Genomic DNA, 24,677 nt, shown 5'->3' on the forward strand with positions numbered 1-24,677 from the left:
TTTATTATTAATGAAATTCACTCAATTAAATCTTTAAATCTTTAAATCTTGAATCAATATTCTTATGTCTTTTTTGCTATTTACTATAATATATCTCAACATAAACGCATTCTATTTTAAGTTATTTCATAAATGTATGTTAGATACATTACATTGATGCATATGGAAAACATATTGTATTTGGTATTATGTAAAAGTCAACATGGCCTTTCAGTTTTGTTTGTAAAAGCAAGAACCAAGTTAATACTATCTAAATTTTGTAAAAACTTCTCAAAAATATCAAAACTATTCAAATGATCTGGGGTGATATATTTAAAAGTTGATCTTTACACAAAGTAAAGAAAGAAGGTTAAAAAAGATAAAGATATCACTATAAATATGCATAAAAACCTGAAAATCCTAATTTACTTCACAACGAAGTGTTTACCCCGAGTACATTAGTACGTATGATATAATATCACAATATTAGTATAAGCAAAAGAAATGAACTTAGTATGTAGCCTCAATGAAATATGTGTATATTCAATGGTCATTCTATTTTTTTTAAATAGAGTATTTTATAATATAGTTGGACTCTATTTCAAAAGTACTTTATGATGAACAATAAAAAAATGGACTAGTTATAGAACAAAATAATTTTTTACACTATTATAGAATGGAAAACAGAGTGCAATTATAGCATTTTACTCTAAATTATATTTCAAAATATAAGATAAAGTAAAGTTGGAAATGCTTAAAACGGAAATTAAACTTAGTGCAACGATATACTTATGTACCTACGTTTAACACTGATCCAATCGTTTTCTTAGAGCAGGTTGGTGAGTCATTAGAAATATCTACCTTTCCTCTTACACTCATCGTTATGTTTTCTCTACTTTTTTTTATCTGTGTGTTCTTTTAAGTACTTTAGAAACTGGTCTTCGCTACACACTGATTATTATATAAAATATTACTATTATTATTGTAATGCTTAAACAAAATGAAGTTGGATTTTCAATACAACATTTCAAGTGACTTTATGTATGTAAAAATAATGGATTACATTATTGCAAAGCATATTTAAACTGAAGAAATACCTAGTTTTCTAAAAGACTTTGATGAAGCCTATAATAATGAATTATTCATTGTAGGGATTAGAGTGTATCTAACTTTTCTCCTCACTTATATCTTCTAAATGGTAGAAACTTAAATGATATGAGAGGATAAAAAAAGGAAGTGATATAGATTTATATGAACCTATAATTCTTAAGAATATTAGATATCTTAAATCATCTTGTAACGAAAAACACTTTAGGTAAATCTCAATACAGTTTTTCCCCAACCTGTTAGAACCACTGATGGGTAGATCATGTCTTCATCTTAGGTTTTTGGGGATGGTTCTTTTACGGTATGTAGTTGGGATTGGGAGATCTCCTATACGGTAGCAACAAATATCCACGTGCTCTGTTTTCTTTTGTTTATGAGTATTTGACTGGTGTGTTTTGTTCTTGAAGCCACTTTCATGTCGTAGGTTCAGACAAAAGAAGTCTCAGTGACAATAAACAAAAGCTATGATCATAAGAAATTTACTATTTATCAGAATCCTACAAAATTTGAAAATGTGGCCATTACTTCTGTATGTTAAACTCTAATTGGGTGATATCAATGAAAATATAAAACATACAGCGAAAAAAAGAAATAAAACTATAACATTTTTACTAAAACAGAAGAAAGAAAGATGAGATACTTGGTAACTCTGTCACCTCGAAAGACTTTGCAATCACCTGAGGATTATCAAACAATATCCAGATTAGAATAAGGTCTATGAATCATAAAAGCATCCTACAAATCTATGAGAAGTTTGTGAAACTTCATCGAATACATAAAGAAAATAATATTTCAGTTGCACGTTTGGTTAACCTGTGCATGCATGTGAAAACAAATTAAAAAAAAATTATTCACCCACATGTGGTATCAGCTCATGCGTAGCAGAAAATAAAAGTAAAAGTATAGAAACTACTCCAAAAAATTACAAATACCAAATGGTCAAAGTTTTTCTTCCAGTCACTACAACTAAGCCATGAGAGAACAATCAAATGCTTAAAATTACCATGGTTATGTAGGATGCAGATCCAGAGACTTAACTCTCTCAAACCTTTGAGCTAATTCTTTCTGATTAACAAAAAATAATATATAGTGAATCATTAAACACAGCTTAAGACCATAGTGAATCTCCAAAATACAACATGGATATCGCAAAAAATACCTTGACTGATCAAATCTTTTATTCCCATTCGATCGTTGAAGGAGGCTTTGATGTAATGTCTCGAACCACATGAGAGTTTACTCCTTGAATACTCCTTGTGCTCAAAACTGGAGCCTGCAAAATCATCACCAATCTCAATACAATCACAAACAGATTCGTGTTTGCGTTTACACAACTAAACCAAGCAAACAGGAAGGCCACCAGTGATACAGTGATACGTAGCGCACTGAAGACAAATACTTTTTATCCTAAGAATCAATATACTTTTTGTCTATATTTGATGGAGACATGAAAGTTACATCACAGATAGTGAAGAAACGTTTAAACAGGTATGAGACACACGAAATATATATATACATGAGTTTTAGATACTTGAATACATAAAACAAATCGATCGGGCGGGCTGGTTGGGAAGGGGTTATTGGCGGAGAAAAGAATCGACAGTCATAAAGTTCTCAAATATAAAAATACTCACAATAACTGAATTAACCAACCTTAAGTATTCACATCAACAAAGCAGTAAGTCGAATGGTCAAACGGGTTCTATATGGATCGGTAATAAGGAAAGTAAGAAGTTTACCAATTTGCAGTCATTCCGTCTTGGCTTGTAACTACGCGATGAGAAACGACATAGAATGTGTTCTCGTGTCACCTTGGACTCCAACTGATATTACTTGAAAGAAAACTTCAAAAGTTTCTTGATGAATCAAAGAGAACCGTCTGATTAATATTACAAACATGATGAGCACTACAAAGCAATGATATAAATTCTAGATCATTGCTGGAGACAAAAAAGTGGCCATGGGTTGTTTTCTTAATAAAATTTGGTAAGACAAAACTCCAACGGAACATTAGTTAACCTAAAGTTTGAACACAATTTAGAACCACAAAACTTTTCAACACAATCTGATTAAAGACATCACTGACCAGTCGCAAACCTTCGATAATCATACGTTTTTTTTTTGGCCGATAAGTTTGTGGGGGCAAGTACCTGAAATAAAAATTCTCTTTTTTGTTAGCTAAACATTTTAAACACTCTGATCGCCACAGACGTCAAAAACGTCAGAATCCCCTCCGAACCGGTCTTCGCTCTTCTCGTCATGTGCACAACCTGCTATAATTATTAGTTGGATATGACCCAATAAAAATGATGCTCTCTGATTGGTTGGAATTTTCATGCTGATGTGGACACTCTCTTCGCTCACCATATTCCCCTTTTAGTATTGTAAGATTTTTTCACTTAATGCAATTTCTTCTTCCTTAGACCATCTCCAACGATAAATATGGTCTTAGAGTTCTAAATCAATTTTTTAATTGAAAATAATCAAATTAAAATTTTAGATACTTGTTTAGTTTTAACCCCCCCCCCCAAATGGTAGAATCAATTAAAGGTTATAAGTTTCAAAATACTAACCAATTAGAAATGAGAGAGAGAGAGAGAGAAATTGGGTGTAATTTTTTGTTTCTTAAAAATACTAACAAATCAGAAAGTGACACGTATTAACTTAGAGTTGGTTCCAAATTTCCATTTTTAGAACTATATCTATCTATTTTTCTTTTTTTTTGATTTAATTTTGAGCATATAATTAGATAGAACCTTCCTAGATACCCCAATGGAGATGGTTTTAATATCGTTATCTTTTACTTGAACTTTATCAACTACAAGAGTGAATCCATATTTATAATTAAAATTTAGTTATTTTTTAATATTTTCAAAAACTATATTTTATTCATAGAATATTTTTTTGTCAAAACATAATTATATACACTTTTTTACTTATATTTGTTTATAGAAATTTACCATTAAAAATAATTACTATATGGATATTATTTTTTATTATAAATTATGTTTCTATTATTTATAAAATATAAATTTTACTTATAAAATATTATATAGATTACTCAATACATATAAAATGCTATATATGATACTAGTATAAATGTTTTTATTATATATTTGCTGTCGTTTTATTTGAATAACATGAATGGTTAATCTTTATATAATATGGGAAAATAGCATAAGAAACTTTGAAAGTGTCATTTCCTAACACTTTAAATATTGAATTTTTTTCGCTAACACTTTTGACCTTCAAAGTGACATTTGTATCATAAAAACCTCCAAAATAAAAAGTTGACATGTTGAACAGGTAAAAAAATATGTGTCAGTTTTTTTTCAAAAATAATTATTTAATTAATAAAATAGATAAACAAAAAAATAAATAAAAATTCAGAAAATTAAATAAAAATCGAAAATTTTAATACAAATTCAGAAAACCAAAACAAAACTCAGATTAAATAAAATTTCAGAAAATTAAAAAAAATATTAAAAACTAACTAAAAATAAATAAAAATTCAATAATAAATAAGATTTAATTAAAATACAGAAAACTAAATAAAAATTAATAAATTTCAAAAATTTAGAAAATTCAAAATATTTTTATTAATTACAAAATTTTTTAAAAAATATATATCATATCATCGTTGACAATAATAATATCAAATATATCACTAGTGACGATGATGGTTTCTCACATAACCATTAAAATGATGATTTTTGGCATATCTCCAATGATAGTTTCCGACATCATCATGGAAAATGGAAAAAAAAAACTTTTTTGAACTTCTGAATTATCAAAAACTATTAAAATTTATGATTATTTTTTATTTATCTGTATTTTAACTTGTTCTCATTTATTTTTTGAATTTTCTAGTATTTAATTAATTTTCTAATGTTTTTAATTTTTCTAAATTTTCATTTAATTTATGAGTTTTTATTTAATTTTCTGATTTTATTTAATTTTCTGATTTTTATTTAATTGTTTTGTTTATTTTATTAATTAATTAATTATTTTTGAAAAAAATGCAACATCATTTTTTACCTGTTTAACAGGTCAATTTTTTTTTGGAGGGTTTTTATGATATAAATGTCACTTTGAAGATTAAAAGTGTTAGTGAAAAATTTCAAAGTTTAAAGTTTTAGCAAGTGACAATTTCAAGGTTTTTTATGCGATTTTCCTATATTGTTTTGTATTTAGAAAATTTTACAAAGAATGTGTGATCGGTTGATCGTGTAACTAAATCAGATTACTATGATTTAATTTATGTTCATTGCAAGATTATATTATATAGAGCATGCAAAGAAATATATTGTCTCTAGGTGTTGGAGAAAGTATGTAGTATGCTTTTTTTAAGAACATTATTGATAATTTATGTGATGAGAAAAACTTGACGATGATAATTATGATAATTGGTATCAAAATGTTCAGCATGTCCTTGAGCAGGAAGAGATAAAAGAGACATCTTTTCTATTTCATGGAAGAGGTTTAGCAGACTAATACAACTCAATATGAGAGAGATCAAGAGGCATATGTTTCCTAAACACATATACATATATAGCATAGCTCTCATCAGATTGTTGAGTTGTATGCATGATGATCTTATGAGTTTGGAGAATATGAAACTACAAAAGGCATGTGGAAAGTTTTGAAAGAGAAATTTAGTACTATGTTGGTGACTAAACTTTGGATACTTAATCAAAAGTTTAATAACTACAAGAAGCTCCAAATCATTTGATGAGACTGCATCTTAGAATCATGTCAAACATAATTAGAGAGATCAAAAATGTTGGTCAGATTATCCAAGTATTTCTCTGCTTGTTACATGAAAGTTGGGATCGTATGAAGGTTTAGATGATGTCGAATATATCAATATTAAAACATTTGAAGATATATCATGTCATTTTGAGTTAGAGACCAACTTTGCAAATTCAGACTTGGGTTTGAAATGCAAGAATGGTAACAATGGATATAATGCTCCCGATCAAACTTATCTTCAGAAGCAAAAGAAAAGTTCCAAATGTAAAGCGTTGAGGCAAGAAGGATAAGACCAATATGAAATACTACAACTGTAGCTTACTAGGTCACTTTGTTCATGAATGCACTCAAGAAAGCACAAAATATTCTTAGTCTCTTTGATAATAATAATGATGAAAAATAGTATTTAAGTTTATCTATTAATAATAGCAATCTTGATTAATTCGAATGGATATGTCTTTTCATTATAATATTACTTATTATATATTTTTGTTCATAACCATTTGTGATACTTTTTTGTTTATAAATTACTTTGATCTTTTCAATCCCAATTAATTCTTATGGATTTTTCTTTTCATTATAATTATTACAGGTACTTTTTTGTTTACAACTGTTTTTCATTTTTAAATTACATTTTTTTTTAATTTATGTCTTTTCATTTTATTTATTATGATTTGTGTGTTTCATAACTGTATTTCATATTTTTAGTTTATTACCACTTTTGATTTGGAAAATTGCATCTTTTCCATTTACATATTTTCAACTCTATAAATACAATATTTTTTGCCTATCAAACTGTTTCTTCAAAAATATTAATGTCTCCGGCGACTAAGGCCGACTAAGGCAGTCGGATTGTCTTCTTCATCTTTTTCTTATTGCATTGTCTACACAAGTTCTACGTAATTTAGTATCTATGCTGAAAAGATAGTTACAACATAAATAATATATGGTTTAAAAGGAGAAGAAAGAATAGTTGCGACTCGCATCTGCAAAATATGTATCCTCCCTCAAAAAACGTTATGCATGCGTGACTTTTCATGTCTTTAAACTAGTCTTCATTCTCGGCAATCTATCAACAAAGACAGGCTTGCGAGTTCTGTTTCTTCAAGTGGTAATATAATCTGGTTTCCTCTTGTTGGCTATACCCATTTGGTTCATCACTATCAAGTAATCTAATATATATATATATATATATATATCTAAATGAGAGTGTTTTCATGGGTAGAGGAGAAGTTCATAGTTAATGTAATGATTCATGTCTTTTTGTAAAAGACATAAGAGTTTTTTTAAAAGTTGTTAATATATGTCAGAAGTGTTTTTTTATAGTTATGGTGTTTTGATGCGTCTTTTCAAAATATATTGTAAAGATATTATTTTAGAATAACTACTTATAATTTGAAAAGTCATATGACTATTCATATATAACTTTGAAAAGGTATCTATGAGTTTTTATTAAAAATCTTCAACAATGTTTTTTAGAAATGATGAAGAAAAAAGGTCGTGTGTAGTTATTTGATTACAATTACTCAAAAAGTATTCAAATGAAACGTTGCCAACAAAGAATAATAGGAAGGGTCATTCGTATTTGGCTAGCAATCCTAAACGAAATAATGAAGTTATTAATCTTAATTTTCTTCTACTAGATAAAAAGTGTATTTTTTTCTTCAATTTTTTTCATAAACACATGATTTGTGCTCCATATATTCATGCACTTTGGTTATATAAGAGTGTTTGATCATGCCACAAAAGCCGGTTTTAAGCATGTGCATCACACAATAACAACGGGCTTCTCTTGGTTTGTTTCATATTAGTGCATTAACAACCATCATTTCTAATAACATATTATTTATTTTTCACATGTTGCTTGATAGTGTGTGACATATCTGTATGCCTTTAATATTAAGAGTTGTGTTTTTTATTAAAAAAATGACATTAGTTTTTTTCCCAACATTTAACTATTGGAAATTTTGTTGAAAGTAGTTGAAATATTCTAATAAGTGTTTCTATAATTATTAGTTTTAAGAGTTATACCTTTTCATTGTAAAAGACAAATTATTTTTAAACATAATATTAAGAGTTGTGTCTTTTCATTAAAAACTGACATTAGTTTTTCTTTCCAACATGCAACTATTGATAATTTTTTAAGTAGTTAAAATCTCTCAATAAGTGGATTTCTATAATTTTTAGTTATAAGAGTTGTAAATTCTCATTATAAAAGAAAAATTATTTTTAAACATAATGTTAAGAGTTGTATCCTTTAATTAAAAACTTTAATTAGTTTTGTTTATCCAACAAGCAACTATTGAGACTTGTTTTAAAGTAGTTAAAATATTCCAATAAGTGTATTTCTACAATTATTAGTTTTAAGAGTTGCGTCTTCTTATTATAAAAGATAAATTATTTTAAATCCCATTTAGTGTTAAAAGTGTATCCTTTATAGAAAAATAATAATATGAATCCCATTTAATGTTAAGAGTTGTGACTTTTATTAAAAAACTGAAATTGTTTTTTTTTTCAAATATCTAACTATTGGAAAAAAAGTAGTTCAAATATTTCAATAAGTGTATTTCTACAATTATTAATTTTAAGAGTTATATATTCTCATTAAGAAAGGTAATTTTTTTTTTAAAATATAATGTTAAGAGTTGTGTTTTTTCATTAAAATTAATAATGTGAATCTAATTTAATGTTAAGAATTGTAACTTTTCATAAAAGAAAAACTAATATTAATTTTTTTTACAACCTTTAACTATTGAATTTTTTTTCAGAAAGTAGTTAAAATATCTCAATAAGTGTTTTTTCTTACAATTCTTAGTTTTAAGAGTTTTATTTTCTCAAAATATAAGGTATTTTTAAACATAATGTTTAGAATTGCTATTTTTCGTAAAAACTGACATTAGTTTTGTTTTCCAACATGCAACTATTGGGATTTTTTTTAAGTAGTTAAAATATTCCAATAAGTGTTTTCTACAATTATTAGTTTTAAGAGTCATATCTTCTCATAATAAAAAAAATTATCTTAAAAAAATTGTTAAGTTGTGTATTTTCATTAAAAACTGACATTAGTTTTATTTTTCCAACATGCAACTATTGAGAATATTTTTTTAAGTTGTTAAAATATTCCAATAAGTGTATTTCTACAATTATTAGTTTTTAGAGTTGTGTCTTTTCATTATGAAAGAAAGATTATGTTAAATCCTATTTAATGTTAAAAGTTGTGTCTTTTCATAGAAAAATAATAATATGAATCTTATTATTAAAAAGAATCTTATTTAATGTTAAGAGTTATTTCCAACATGTAACCATTGGATTTTTTGAGAAAGTAGTTAAAATATCCCAGTAAGTGTTTTTACAATTATTAGTTTTAAGAGTTGTATTTTCTCACAATAAAAGACAAATTAGTTTTAAATATAATGTCAAGAGTTGTGTCTTATCATAAAAACTGACATTAGTTTTTTTTTTCAACATGCAACTTTTGAGAATTTTTTAAAGTAGTTAAAATATTTGGGTATTTCTACAATTATTAATTTTAGGAGTTGTATCTTCTCATTTTAAAGGACAAGTTATTTTTACTCTCATTTGATATTAAAAGTTATATCTTCATTAAAAATTGAGATTAATTTTGTTCTTCCAACATGCAACTATTATAAATATTTCTGAAAGTAGTTAAAATATCTTCAATAAATGTCTTTTTACAATTATTAGTTTCACTAGTTGTGTCTTCTCATAATAAAAAAAAATATATTTTTAATATTTTTAAAAATATTTCAATAAGTGTATCTTCTATAATTGTTTTGATAAAATTTCAAATTTATTGATCTATCAAATAAGAATGAAATTTACATTGTCACAAACAATTTAAGATTCTTTCAATTTGTGTATTGTTATACCAAAATCTCTTTTTTAATTTGTAAGGATATAATTCTTTGAAAACACTTTACTTTATAGAAGATACACAAAAAAGAAGAATGTATGTGTAATTTGCTTAGAAAAATATACTAATGAATAAGATCTCTTAAAATTACCATCAAATCATGTTTTTTACCACACATATCTTATATGGTTTCAAATAAATTATGAATATTCGATTCGTCGTTATAAGTTATCTTATTAGTAAATGGTAAAAATGAAATGTGTTTACTTTTTATTAGTTTCAAATATTCAGTTTTCTTCGATATTTTTAAATAACTTAGCTAAACAAATAATAAGAAAAATATCTTATTTGGTATTGACATATTTATAATTTTATTACAGCCAAACCTATAAACAAAATATAGATTTTTAGTATTATCAATAAAAAAAATATAGCTGCATGCAAGATAACTTTGTAACACTTGTATTTTTCAAAAGTAGTTATATAAAATGTTGCATATTTTTTTATATAAAATGAGTTCTCGTGCGATATCGCACGGGTTCCTTACCTAGTTATATTAACAAAATAATCGTACAAAAAAAGGAAAAGCAAGACAGTCAGACTGAACAAGACTTCTGTGTATCTTTTTGCTATTTTGTTTGCTTTGGAGATAGCTAATAGAAAGGTAATGTTGGTACTTTTCCTTTTCCTTAAAGAAAAATGTACATACATGAACACTTCGTGATTGTCAACCGATACTGATTCTTTTCATTCTGTTCTTATTCAGGGTTCTCATCTCTTTTCACAGAGAGGATCATGAGTTCTTCGGTGATAAATCAAGACATGATCCTAGAGATTCTCTCTCGTTTTCCGGTTCGGATGTTGGAAAATCCAGGCTTCTTAACAAAGAGTGCAACAAGAGAAGCTACGAGTCTTGGTTTCTCAACCTCAATCACGACAGAACCAATTCTATTTCCGGCTACTTTGCGCAATACAATGGAGGAGAATACAACTATCATACCAGATTTATCCATGAGAAGACAGTTTCTGAAAACAACGGAGTCTCAATCGATTTTCTACCGCCGGGAAAAGTAAAGATTGAAGCTTGCGATGCAAGTCATAGGATTTTGCTCTGTGTTAATGAAACAAGACCAAGTGTAACGGAGTACATAGTCTGCAAACCAACCACAAAACAGTATCAGATCATACCGAACCCAACAATGCAGACTTGCGCTGTCTCATTCGGTTTAGCGGTAAACCGACTGAACCCTTTCCGGTATAAAATACTCAGGCTTTCTAGGTTACCGGGTATACTGAATCGGAGTCATAGAACTTTCGTCAGTGAAGTTTTCGATTCTTATTCGTTTACGTGGAAGAGGATAAATAATTTGGGTCTACCAAGAAAAGACGGTCTTATTCCTTCAAACCCGGTTCATGCTTCTAGATTCTTGCACTGGTTATCACCGGACGACAATGTGATTCGGTTCTGTCTCAAAACTGAAACTTGGTCTTTCTTTAAAACTCCAAACTTTGGCGTTTCTCCAACATTGGTCAGATACGAAGGGAAGCTAGGTGTTAGCCGTTGGTGGATGACGGGTTCCGGAGAGGAATTAAACCGGTTATGGGTTTTAAAGAGCAGTTTTGAAAAGTCGTGGGTAAAAGTGAAAGATATTAAACGGATGGGGATAGGAGAAAACGTGTTGTGGACTCCAAGCAACGACATGGTAACGCTTTCAAGCTGGGATCGTCTTTGGTTGTACAACGTAAACACACAGAAACTGAACATGATTCACGTAAAAAAGGAACGCACCAATTACGTTTTGTTCCCGTTTCGTTCTGACTACGAGAGGGTTGATATGGATGAAAGCAGAGAACTGCAACTGAGTCAAAGGCCAATAGGGTCAAGGTGAAGGGAAAATTTCAGTGTATGGTTGATTATCTAAAGAATATTCAAACCTCGCTTGGAAGAAGACCATATTACATTATATGCTATGGTTTCAGAAATAAAGATCAGAGGAATTAGGCCTTTAAAACCATTAACTATCTATCTAAATACCCTAACTCACTGATACACCGCTTCTCTTTTATAAATAATAGTTATATTGTCCTCGTGAATAGCCAGAGAAACCTACAAACAAAAAACAAAATTTAATAATAATTAATGTGGCAAAGTTACTTGTGTCCCTTTGTTAGTCATACCTTTTGATAATCTTTAAATGTTATTTATATTAGTAAATATTAGAAAGATTAATCAATTTTGTTAGATGTGTAGCGCCTCCGACAAACTCTATTGTGTTTATGGCGAAGGATTACAATGAGCACATACAAAACTATTTCATTTCTTTTTCTTTTTTTCTTAAATCATTGATTACTTACAATCATGCTTTTACTTTAATACTTTGTTTTTGTTTCTGGTTTTGTTTTCCAGATACAGTGGTGAAGAATAACGACGACGGATTGGTAAAAATGTCGCATTGTCGGAAAAAGAAAGGAGATGAAGACGAGCTCTATATGGTGATGAAGAATAATGATTGTGAGCCTAGTAAATGTGTATCACCATCAACATGTCTAAAAAAAGAAATGAAGAATATGAACTCTACGTCCATACTATATTCGGTGAAAGGAATATTATAGTATATATATTTTAGTGTACCTATTTATGTAAGAGTACCATACTATTTGAGACATATTTCTATACTATTTCTTAAGGATATAATAATATGTCTTTTTTAACACAATAATAATAATAATATGTCATATTTTCAAATTTGATAGTTCTCTTCTCTGTAATTTTTTGTGATTGATTGTAATATAAAATTCAGTTTTTTCGAATGTTGGACAAATTTGATTATTTGTAAGATTTGCTTAATATACTACTTAGACTATATGGAATAGAAGATATACAACATGTTAACCAAGTAAATGGCATCCAAGTGTCAAATATTGGAAAACAATTTATAGATTGTATTTGGGTTTATAGGTTCTTTCTTAGGGTTTAGATTTACTAAGTCGATGTTTGGGTATAGTAAACCATATTATATACATTATATTTGGGTTTATATTTCCTTTATTAGGGTTTAGTTTTACTAATTAGTGGCGTGTCTTGTATTGTTTGTATTTTTTCGAGTGGGGAGAGCTTATTGTTTGCATTTCATACTATGGATACATCACTGGACAAATTTGATTATTTGGAACATTAGTTTACTATATTATTTAGACTATATGGAATATAAGATATGCAACATGCTAACCAAATAAGTGTGCCTTCAAGTGTTCAATATTGGAAAATAATTTATAGATTGTATTTGAGTTTATATGTTCCTGCCTAGGGTTTAGATTTATTAAGTAGAGGTTTGTGTATAGTAAACCATATTATATACATTCTATTTGGGTTTATGATTTCTTGATTAGGGTTTAGTTTTACTAATCGGTGGCGTGTCTTGTATTGTTGTATTTTTTCGGGTGGGGAGAGCTTATTGTTTGCATTTCATACTATGGATACATCACTGGATAAATTTGATTATTTGGAACATTCGTTTACTATACTATTTAGACTATAGAAATAGAAGATATGCAACATGCTAACTAAGTAAGTGTGTCTTCAAATGTCCAATATTAGAAAACAATTTATAGATTGTATTTGAGTTTATAGGTTCATGCCTAGGGTTTAGATTTACTAAGTAGAGGTTTGTGTATAGTAAACCATATTATATACATTCTATTTGGGTTTATGATTCCTTGATTAAGGTTTAGCTTTATTAATCACTGGTGTGTCTTATATAGTTTCCAGTAGAGGTTTGAGTGATATACAATAGTACATGCGTGTAACCGAGATAGAATAGTATACACGCAATCTGGTAAGCGTTAACTTCTTCATGCATTCATCTTCTTTTATCTATATTTATTTATGTGGTAAAAAATTAAAGTGATGTGGTTCTTTTTTTCTTTCGTAAGTTATGCAAGGGTCACGTAAATTGTAGGCCACATAAGTTGGTGTCAACGTCACTCTTTATCATTTGTCACCGGTAAATACACATATTTCACATGGACGACGTGAACTTACCTTCTTCTCTTCACCTGCTATTTGTAGGACAGAGAGTTATAACCAAATGAAAGGAAACATAATTGTTATTTCTCTAATTATGTCAAAATCAATCATTTGCACTTAATTAAACTACCAAACTTACATATCTCCTAAATTCTCCCTAAAGATTATGCGATCTTAGTCCAAAAAACACTCATAAAAGTTAAAGTTCAAAAAACAAAACAGAGGACCATGTGGAAGACTTCCATATTATTATTTTCCCTCCTTTTTGGTTCAAACTCTAATTAATTACAATATATTTTTCTTGTTAAAAATTACATTTATTTAATAAATAGTTACGACGAAGTCGCGGGAACATAAATGGCTCCCAGAGAGTGCGGACAACGGGCAAACACAAACCAAATCAAACCTGTTCCAATGTTATTTTTTTGGCAATTAATAAAAAGATTTTCTGGAGAAAACATTTTTCTGCTTTCTCTTCAAAACCGTTACATTGAGACAGCGAAAACCTTCGAGGAGATTTTTTTTCTAGGGACTTTCAGAAGCAAGCAGCAAACCCTAAAGAGATAAAAGGGAAACTAATTTACTTTTTTTTTTCTTTTCTTTTTGAAACTTCTTCTGATTCAAAGTTATATAGGTAAGATCTAGGTTTCATCTCGAATTTCTAGTTTTGAACCTAATTTTATAGGTAAGATCTAGGTTGGAGATCGTTTATGTTTTGCTCGGAATCGATTACTATAGTATGTGATTTCAAATAATCCAAACAGAACTCAACGATCCTTGAAGAACAAGGATCTTCATTACAGGTCTTTCTCTTGATTCTGTTTTGTTTTTTATTTTCTTTTTCTTTTTCCTCCATTGTAAAATCATTCAACAGTTTTAATATAATTGAATTTTCCTCTGCTTTTGAATTGATATTTCTTTTCCTTTCTTTGGCAGACAACCTTAGTTCTACCATTTACAAGCCTTTGATGGAGCAATTCAGGCAAATCGGCGAGGTTCTTGGAAGCTTAAACGCGCTTATGGTGTTACAAGACGATATCTTGATCAACCAAAGACAATGCTGTTTGTTGTTAGAGATTTTCAGTTTGGCGTTCAACACCGTAGCGGAAGATATCAGACAAAACTTGAAGCTCGAAGAGAAGCATTCCAAATGGAGAGCCCTTGAACAGCCTTTGAGAGAGCTCTACAGAGTGTTTAAAGAAGGTGAAACCTATGTTCGAAGCTGCATGTCTAATAAAGATTGGTGGGGAAAAGTAATCAACTTTCATCAGAACAAAGATTGTGTTGAGTTTCACATACACAACTTGTTCTGTTACTTTCCCGCCGTGATCGAGGCGATAGAGACAGCTGGAGAGATTTCTGGTCTCGACCCTTCAGAGATGGATAGAAGGAGAGTTGTCTTCTCTAGAAAGTACGATAGAGAGTGGAATGATCCTAAGCTGTTTCAGTGGAGGTTTGGGAAACAGTATCTGGTTCCCAAGGATATTTGTAGCCGCTTTGAGCATTCATGGAGAGAAGACAGATGGAATCTAGTTGAGGCGTTACAAGAGAAGAGAAAGTCCAAGAGCGATGAGATTGGGAAAACCGAGAAGCGTTTAGCTGACTTTCTGTTGAAGAAACTAACCGGTTTGGAACAGTTTAACGGTAGGCTCTTCCCGAGTTCGATACTCGTTGGCTCTAAAGATTACCAAGTGAGGAGGAGACTAGGCCGTGGTGGTCAGTACAAGGAGATTCAATGGTTAGGTGATTCTTTTGTCCTGAGACATTTTTTCGGAGATCTTGAGCCGTTGGATGCAGAGATATCTTCTCTGTTATCGCTATGTCACTCGAATATACTTCAGTACCTATGTGGATTCTATGACGAAGAGAAGAAAGAATGTTCTCTGGTAATGGAGTTAATGCACAAAGACTTGAAAAGCTACATGAAGGAGAACTGTGGACCTCGAAGAAGATATCTCTTCTCTGTTCCCGTTGTAATTGATATAATGCTTCAGATCGCGCGAGGCATGGAGTATCTTCATTCAAACGAGATCTTCCATGGAGACTTGAATCCAATGAATATTCTTTTGAAAGAGAGAAGTCACACCGAAGGTTACTTCCACGCCAAGATATCCGGTTTCGGTTTGAACTCAGTCAAAACTTTTACTCGAGCTTCCTCTAGACCAACCACTCCTGCTCCTGTGATTTGGTATGCACCTGAGGTTCTAACAGAGATGGAACAAGATCTCAAAGGTATAACAGTTCCGAGATCAAAGTTTACTCATAAAGCTGATGTGTATAGCTTTGCTATGGTGTGTTTTGAGCTTATAACCGGTAAGGTACCATTTGAAGATAGTCATCTACAAGGAGATGAGATGGGTAAGAACATAAGAAGGGGAGATAGACCTCTCTTCCCATTCCCTTCTCCTAAATACCTCGTTAGTCTTATCAGACGGTGTTGGCACTCAGAACCTAGCCAGCGTCCGACTTTCTCTTCCATTTGCCGGATACTCCGCTACGTAAAGAAGTTCTTAGTTGTGAATCCGGATCAGGGTCACATCCAAATCCAAACTCCGCTTGTTGATTGCTGGGACCTGGAAACAAGATTCTTGAAAAAGTTCTCAATCGAGACAGGGTCTCACGCGGAGTCCGTGATGCAAATACCGTTCCAGCTTTACTCTTACAGGGTCGCAGAGAAAGAGAAGATGTCTCCAAACTTGAACAAAGAAGAGAGTTCGGACACAGGAGGTGAGTCTGCTTCAGAAAGCGTTTCAGATCCACCAACAACGCCGAAGTATACAAAGTCATTGTGCTTAGATGCAATATCTGAATACTCAGAGTCGGATACAAGATCAGTGTACTCAGAGGCTCCCACGAAAAAGATCTCATCAGCTCTAAAGAAAAGTGGTGACATGGCCAAACTCAGAAGAAACTCAAGTACAGGTTAGATACATTTTATAAAAGTAAAACTGATATTAGTTATCTGATCATAATTATTTTTATTTTTTTTCTAAATGTTGTATAGGTTTACGGTCAACAGGATCATCGCCAGTAAAGCCAAGACCAGCACCAAAAGTGACATTGCCGTTAAGTCCGTTTGGAAGAAACAGTAAAGCAAGGAAGGATACAAGATTGCCTTTGAGTCCTATGAGTCCTTTAGGCCATGGAAGACGCAGACATCTCTCTGGTCCTGCTTCGGACTCTGAGCTAACTTAGCCTTTGAAACCCACACTTGTTGTCATATTTGTGTGTGAAAAATTAACTAGTTTCAATTCGTTCGTTAGATACTTCCCCTTGTTGATTTTCTAGTTTCTGATATTTGATTTTTTTCCGACTGTATGTCATCGAAGACGCAATTACGTTTGATTATCAATGAGCTTTGCGCGTGATCCTTATTTCGTGACGCAGCTTGTAAGATTCTATGCGTTAGACGCTTTGTATCTGTTTAGTGAGCTGAGAATAAGTAGTAGGAAGCCAGATTTTGTTCTTGTTGCCATTGCATTAGGGTCTTGTGCTGGTTTATTGAATTCTCTCTACCGACAAGAAATGCATAGTTATGTTATTCGACTAGGACTTGAACTGGATATAAGGGTTTGCTCTGCCCTTTATAGACATGCACTCAAAATGTGGGGAGCATTATTGTCATGTTGTGAAGTTGTAGCGGAGTGTTGGGTAATATCGCACATGCAAACTATTACGAGCTAATTCTTATGATACCATTCTGTTGGGAACATGCCCAATGGAATGTATGTTTGCGTTCTCCTGACCTTGGTTAATCTGTGAGGAAAGACTTTGATGATATCAGGATATACAATGAGCAATAATTAAATCAGATAAGCACATTCACTACAAGAAAACAGCAAGGATTCTGAGGGAAAAAATCGTCGGAATTTCGTCGGAATATCGTTATTCCGACGACATACTGATATCTTGCATATTTGCATTGTTTTATCTATTCATCCATGTGCATTTTCATCATAGAGATTAGGATTTAGACATGTTTAGGTTGCATTTTGCATACATGAGTCTCTATTAGGTACTGGAGTGCCACATGGAGTTCTTAGGGACATTTGGATGCATTTGGAGCTCGAAGGAGGTGAAATAGGTGATCATTAAACGAGCAGAGCATGGGAGCGACCTCCCGGAGCGACATCACGAAGTCGCTGTGTCCCACCTCTCAGAGCGACCTTCCTAAAGCGACGCCATGAAGTCGCTCGCGTTCTCGTTACTCCGAACCGTCTTAGATGACTCTGGAGCGACCTCTCAGAGCGACCTACCAAGGTCGCTCCCGATCCAGAGCGACCCGTTGGAGCGACACACCAAAGTCGCTCGCGACCTCTCACCCGGAGACACCAAAAATCGGCCTTGGAGCGACTTCCCGGAGCGACACCTGCAAGTCGCTCCGCGTTACTTTGCTGCCGAAAATCATGATTTTCCGAGGACCTTTTTGCAATTTATTTTGGACGTTTTGCACTTGGAAAAACCTATGTTTTAAACATCTTTTGTAGCCACCAGGAAGACTATCTTTGGATCTATTGAGAAATACACAAAAACTCTCTTGAGAAGTTCATCTCTTGGATTTTGATTGTTATGTTCTTGTGTTCTTGTTGATTTCTTACCTATTTCTCTACATGATTAATCTGAAATCCAGTATGGGTTTAAGAGGAATCATGGAGATTAGTGAGTAATCACCTTTTGAATTCATGGGTTAGGGAGATCAAGGGTGATTAGGTTAGTTCTAGGATGTTTTAGTATAGATCATTCTTGTTCCTTGCTAGTAGAGTATTGATAATGCATCTTCTGAGTTGGCCACTCAAAAGTTGATCAATAGACATTTCCCACCCAAAAGGTGTTTGATGAAATGCCTGAGACAACTCTCCTAGGCTTTTAGTATACTTTGCCAAAGACATTTGTTGTTAAAGATGCTAAGATAGCTAATAGACTTGTTAGTAATGATTGCTTTCATATTATTCAACCAAAGACATTTGATGTTTGAGATATGTTAGCAAATGAGCATTCATCTAGACATAGAACTTGCTTAGAATTGTATCTAGGCTTAAGGTTGATAGTTTGATTGATCATTTGCCATCCTTAGTTCGATACTTGATCACCCAAGGTCTAATCCCTATGCCCATGAGTTCTCTTTTCCCTTAGTCAAGAAAGTGTCATTCTGTTATTGCTTTCTAGTTTTAGTCATAGCTTAAAACCCATCTAAATCATTGGTTGCACTTAGATTAAGTGAGTACTTGCATTCTCAGTGCTTTGATATCCCTCAGAACTGGTTCGACAATCTTTTATACTACAACATTTGTCTTAGGAGCCTTGAAAACTCTTAACACCAAATTGGCGCCGTTGCCAAATTCTGAGTAGATTTGAACATTAAGATTTAGTCACTTACTTGAGACTAAGTCATTTTTATTTTCTTTTGTTACTGATTCTTCTTCTTCACCTACCTTTAACTTTCAGGTGTATGAACTTGAGGAGCAGGGGTCCATCAAACCTAGTTCCAATAGTAGCAGACATCAGAGCTTTCGAGAGGGAGTGTGCTAGAGCTAGAAGAGAAGAAGAACAACAAGCCCACTTGCAGAGATTGGATATTGATATGGCAGATCCACCGCAAGGGGCAGAAAACCAACCACGGGCAGCTCTACCCATTGGTACTTATGACCGGCCCAACATTCATGGTCACAGACTGGGAATCCGAGCACCGGCTGTGGCAGCCAACAACTTTGAGGTCAAGTCCGCACTCCTCAATGTGATCGAGAACAACAAATATCATGGCTTGGCTTTAGAGGACCCATTCGATCACTTGGACAGGTTCGACAGCTACTGTGGGTTGTCAAAAACCAATGGTGTGTCAGAGGATGCCTTAAAGCTGAAGTTATTCCCTTTCTCTTTGGGGGATAAGGCACGTCAGTGGGAGAAGTCTCTACCCAGCCACTCTGTCACCACTTGGGATGAGTGCAAGAGAGCATTCTTAGAGAAATTCTTCTCATCCTCAAGAACTGCTAAGCTGAGAAATGAGATCTCCAGTTTCCAACAGAAGAACTTGGAAGGATTCAGTGAAGCCTGGGAGAGATTCAAGGGCTACCAAGCTCAATGCCCACACCATGGTTTCTCTAAGGAGAGCTTGCTGAGCACATTCTACTGTGGTGCTCTTCCTAAGTACAGGGCCAGACTGGATACAGCTAGCAATGGGTTCTTCTTGGGGAGAACTGAGGAAGATGCAGAGGAGCTGGTTGACAACATGGTCAAGAGTGATGCAGTCTACAGTGGAGACCACGACAGAAGCAGTCGAATAGATGATAAGCAGACGAGGAAGGAGTTGAAAGCTCTACAGGATAAGATAGACATCCTCCTTGCTGATAAAGCCACACAAGAGCAACTGCACTTTGTTGGTAACCTAAGCCAAGATACACCACCTGTTGTCCATGAGGTTGAGGGTTTGGAAGGTCAGGAAGAGCTGTGTTTCATCAACAACAATGGTAGCTGGTACAAAAAAGAGCCCAACTTTCAGTACAACAACTACCAACAGAAATCCTATCCCAACAACCAACAGAGTGGTTATCCACCTCGAAACAACCAGCAAGGCAGCTATCAACCTCATCAAAACCCCTCATCTGGTTCCTCTGCTCCTCAAGAGAGCAGCACTGACACCCTGCTGAAACAAATCTTGGAGTCTCAGACTAGAAGTGAGAAGCATGTTGGTTATGAGTTGAAGAACCTTCATTCCAAGATTGATGGGAGCTACAATGAGCTCAACAACAAGTTCTCACATCTTGCTTCTACAGTCAAGAATTTAGAGAATCAGTTTGCTTCCATGAACACTCACCAGACTCGCCAGCAAGGATCTCTACCTGGAAAATCTGACCAAAACCCCAAGGAGGCCAAAGCTATCACCCTTAGGAGTGGTAAGCAGTTACCTCCTACAACCCTCACCAGGGATGCTGAGAAACTAGGTGAGGAGGTGGCCATCAACTTAGATGATGAAGTGGTGATTGTTGATGAGAAATTCAATGATGAAATCTTGGAGAAGATTGTGGAAGCCAAGGGTAAAGGAAAGGTTGGGGAAGAGAAGAAAACAGTGAAGGATGGTGAAGTTCTTGCTCCAGCAAGTGAGAATTCTTTTGTTCCTCCTCCCTATGAACCCAAACTACCATTCCCTGGTAGATTCAAGAGGCAGCTGCTAGAGAAGTACAAGGCTTTGTTTGACAAGCAAATGAGTGAAGCTCAGGTTGCAATGCCCATCATCGATGCTTTCATGTTGATTCCTCAATACAACAAGTTCCTGAAAGATGTTGTAGCTGCAAAGAAGAAGGAAATGGAAAGCATGATGATTCTTACCCATGAGTGCAGTGCCATCATCCAAAGGCTTGATGTTCCAGAGAAGTTAGAGGATCCAGGATGCTTCACACTACCTTGTGCTCTTGGACCTATGGTATTTGAGAAATGTCTCTGCGATTTGGGAGCTAGTGTCAGCGTGATGCCTTTGTCTGTTGCAAAGAAGCTTGGATTCACTCAGTACAAGAAGTGTAAACTCTCTCTGGTGTTAGCTGATCGTTCAGTGAAGTACCCTGTGGGCATCTTAGAGGAACTACCTGTGAAGATTGGAAGGTATGAGATACCTACAGATTTTGTGGTGCTTGAGATGGGTGAGGAGGCTCAGGACCCATTGATTCTTGGAAGGCCATTCTTAGCTACAGCAGGAGCAATTGTTAAGGTGAAAGAGGGCACGATTGATCTCCATTTGGGTAAAGGGCATGTTCTCCACTTTGACATCAAGGAGAAAATGAAGAAACCAACTGTGTTCGGGCAAGCCTTCAACATTGAAGAGATGGGCACTCTTACTGATGAGCACCTTGAAGAGTTACCACCTGAGGACGACAAGGAGGGAGCATCTCCCTCTACTCATTCTCCATAGAAGGTAACCCACTACTTTCCCTTGTATATACCATTTCGTTTTTTGCATATTAGTTTTCTCTTTTTGGGTATCTCTCTCTCCTTGACAACACATAGACTGTGTCATTTAAGTTTGGGGGAGGTACCAAGTATTTGATCACGTTTGCTTTGATGATTTTGAGTCTCATTGCATTATACATATATATTTGCATTAAAAAAAATTCATTTAGTTTGCATCATTGGCATTTCTAGGAGAGTCTAGAGCATATATGTTGCATTTACTTGCATTAGGAGCAATGATTTGAAATGCCTTGTAAAGGACATTACTTTGCCCCTGAATAGCTTATGCACCTCTCAAAAACACTTGTATGCTTCGAGCCTTGAAGACTCTTCCTGAAACTTGTTGATTGCTGAAACTCAGTCTTTGAAGTCAACTACAACCTTATTTGAACTGAACGAACTTAATGCTTCTTGCTCATGGTCCCTTGTATACTGAGTCATGGCTATACACACCTGAGTTGTCACATCCTTTATGCCAATCTTATTCTGACAAACTCTAGTGGTAGACCACTCCCAAAACCTTTCCCTCCTTTTAAGCTTTCATTGTTTGATGAGTGAGGCCTTCTTCGGAAAGTCTTACATGTGCATAATGTTGAGAGTATCGGGAACGACAATGCTTGATCTTCATTCTTGCTAGATTGGGCACTCTATTGTCTAGCTATAGGTGGGGGGGGGGGTGAGAGTTGTGATTATGATTTGGGAGCAATGAAAAAGGAAAAGAAATAACTCTTTGTGTTTAAGTGAATTGTCTTACTGGGATAAGTAAAAAAAAAAAAACCTCTAGCTCAAGTTATGAAAAGTCTTGGCCCCCATTTAAAAAAAAAAATGAAAAGAAAAGAAAAAGAAAGAAAAAGGGGGCTAGCAAAGTTGTTAGGAGCTAAGTAATGTTTTGAGGTTGTGAAAAATCCCTTGTAGATTTCAAAGAGAAGGAGTTAATGTTCTTAGGATCTTTTGGTGAGAGATGTGAGTTGGGTTTGACATTTGAGAATGATTGTGTAATTGTATGTTTGGGAAAAGGGTAGAACAATGGAGATTGAGCATTGTATGCATGAGTTGATCCCTTTCTTAGATATATTATGTGCAATGTCAAGGCTACTTGTTTCGAGAGTAAACCACCTTAAAGATTTTATGTTTCGAACCTCTTGAATCACTTGAATAAAAGCCTTCCCTTACCCAACCCAATGACTTGGACCAACTGACCATTTGCAAGAATTCACTTGATGCTATGCTTAATGAACTTGAGAGTTGGCTGATTTGCATGTGTGAATGCATGATGATGAGTGTAGGGATGAAAAGAGTTGAATAGGCCTAGAGAAGCTAGAGTATAATAAGAGAGGATGTACTAATGCTGAATTTAGATGTTGATTTGAGTGCTTTATGTGTTTCTTTTGGCTATGAGCTCTCACCTTCAAACCTCTCTCCCTATGAGTTCTAGAAAGTTCACTTGTGGACAAGTAAAAGAACAAGTTTGGGAGAGTTGATATCTTGCATATTTGCATTGTTTTATCTATTCATCCATGTGCATTTTCATCATAGAGATTAGGATTTAGACATGTTTAGGTTGAATTTTGCATACATGAGTCTCTATTAGGTACTGGAGTGCCACATGGAGTTCTTAGGGACATTTGGATGCATTTGGAGCTCGAAGGAGGTGAAATAGGTGATCATTAAACGAGCAGAGCATGGGAGCGACCTCCCGGAGCGACATCACGAAGTCGCTGTGTCCCACCTCTCAGGGCGACCTTCCTAAAGCGACGCCATGAAGTCGCTCGCGTTCTCGTTACTCCGAACCGTCTTAGATGACCCTGGAGCAACCTCTCAGAGCGACCTACCAAGGTCGTTCCCGATCCAGAGCGACCCGTTGGAGCGACACACCAAAGTCGCTCGCGACCTCTCACCCGGAGACACCAAAAATCGGCCTTGGAGCGACTTCCCGGAGCGACACCTGCAAGTCGCTCCGCGTTACTTTGCTGCCGAAAATCATGATTTCCCGAGGACCTTTTTGCAATTTATTTTGGACGTTTTGCACTTGGAAAAACCTATGTTTTTAACATCTTTTGTAGCCACCAGGCAGACTATCTTTGGATCTATTGAGAAATACACAAAAACTCTCTTGAGAAGTTCATCTCTTGGATTTTGATTGTTATGTTCTTGTGTTCTTGTTGATTTCTTATCTATTTATCTACATGATTAATCTGAAATCCAATATGGGTTTAAGAGGAATCATGGAGATTAGTGAGTAATCACCTTTTGAATTCATGGGTTAGGGAGATCAAGGGTGATTAGGTTAGTTCTAGGATGTTTTAGTGTAGATCATTCTTGTTCCTTGCTAGTAGAGTATTGATAATGCACCTTCTGAGTTGGCCACTCAAAAGTTGATCAATAGACATTTCCCACCCAAAAGGTGTTTGATGAAATGCCTGAGACAACTCTCCTAGGCTTTTAGTATACTTTGCCAAAGACATTTGTTGTTAAAGATGCTAAGATAGCTAATAGACTTGTTAGTAATGATTGCTTTCATATTATTCAACCAAAGACATTTGATGTTTGAGATATGTTAGCAAATGAGCATTCATCTAGACATAGAGCTTGCTTAGAATTGTGTCTAGGCTTAAGGTTGATAGTTTGATTGATCATTTGCCATCCTTAGTTCGATACTTGATCACCCAAGGTTTAATCCCTATGCCCATGAGTTCTCTTTTCCCTTAGTCAAGAAAGTGTCATTCTGTTATTGCTTTCTAGTTTTAGTCATAGCTTAAAACCCATCTAAATCATTGGTTGCACTTAGATTAAGTGAGTACTTGCATTCTCAGTGCTTTGATATCCCTCAGAACTGGTTCGACAATCTTTTATACTACAACATTTGTCTTAGGATCCTTGAAAACTCTTAACACCACATACCGACGAAACAAGTCGTCGGAAATAATTCCTCGGAATTTCTTCTTTCCTCGGAAATTCCTCGGAATTTTCCGACGGAATTCCGAGGAAACAAACTTCCGA

The 24,677-nt window shown here is 33.8% G+C and overlaps 1 protein-coding gene, 1 non-coding gene and 1 pseudogene across 2 annotated transcripts; 2 read left to right on the forward strand and 1 right to left on the reverse strand.

Annotated features, from left to right (window-relative positions):
• The first annotated feature begins 10,507 nt into the window (after positions 1-10,507).
• On the forward strand, positions 10,508-14,018 carry LOC106384358 (annotated as a pseudogene).
• A 74-nt stretch (positions 14,019-14,092) lies between these two features.
• Positions 14,093-17,005, forward strand: LOC106384359 (mitogen-activated protein kinase kinase kinase 7). Its single transcript, XM_013824333.3, has 3 exons — positions 14,093-14,542; positions 14,676-16,661; positions 16,744-17,005. Exons 2-3 carry the CDS (start codon positions 14,708-14,710, stop codon positions 16,932-16,934), a joined length of 2,145 nt encoding a protein of 714 aa, XP_013679787.2. The 5' UTR covers positions 14,093-14,542; positions 14,676-14,707; the 3' UTR covers positions 16,935-17,005.
• Positions 17,006-19,728: 2,723 nt separating this feature from the next.
• LOC125593547 lies at positions 19,729-19,835 on the reverse strand. The gene has a single exon (XR_007329450.1). It is a non-coding gene; the product is annotated as a small nucleolar RNA R71 (small nucleolar RNA).
• Between the last annotated feature and the right edge of the window lie 4,842 nt (positions 19,836-24,677).

Source organism: Brassica napus, chromosome C9 (genome assembly GCF_020379485.1).
Source record: "Brassica napus cultivar Da-Ae chromosome C9, Da-Ae, whole genome shotgun sequence".
NCBI classification, from domain to species: Eukaryota; Viridiplantae; Streptophyta; class Magnoliopsida; order Brassicales; family Brassicaceae; genus Brassica; species Brassica napus.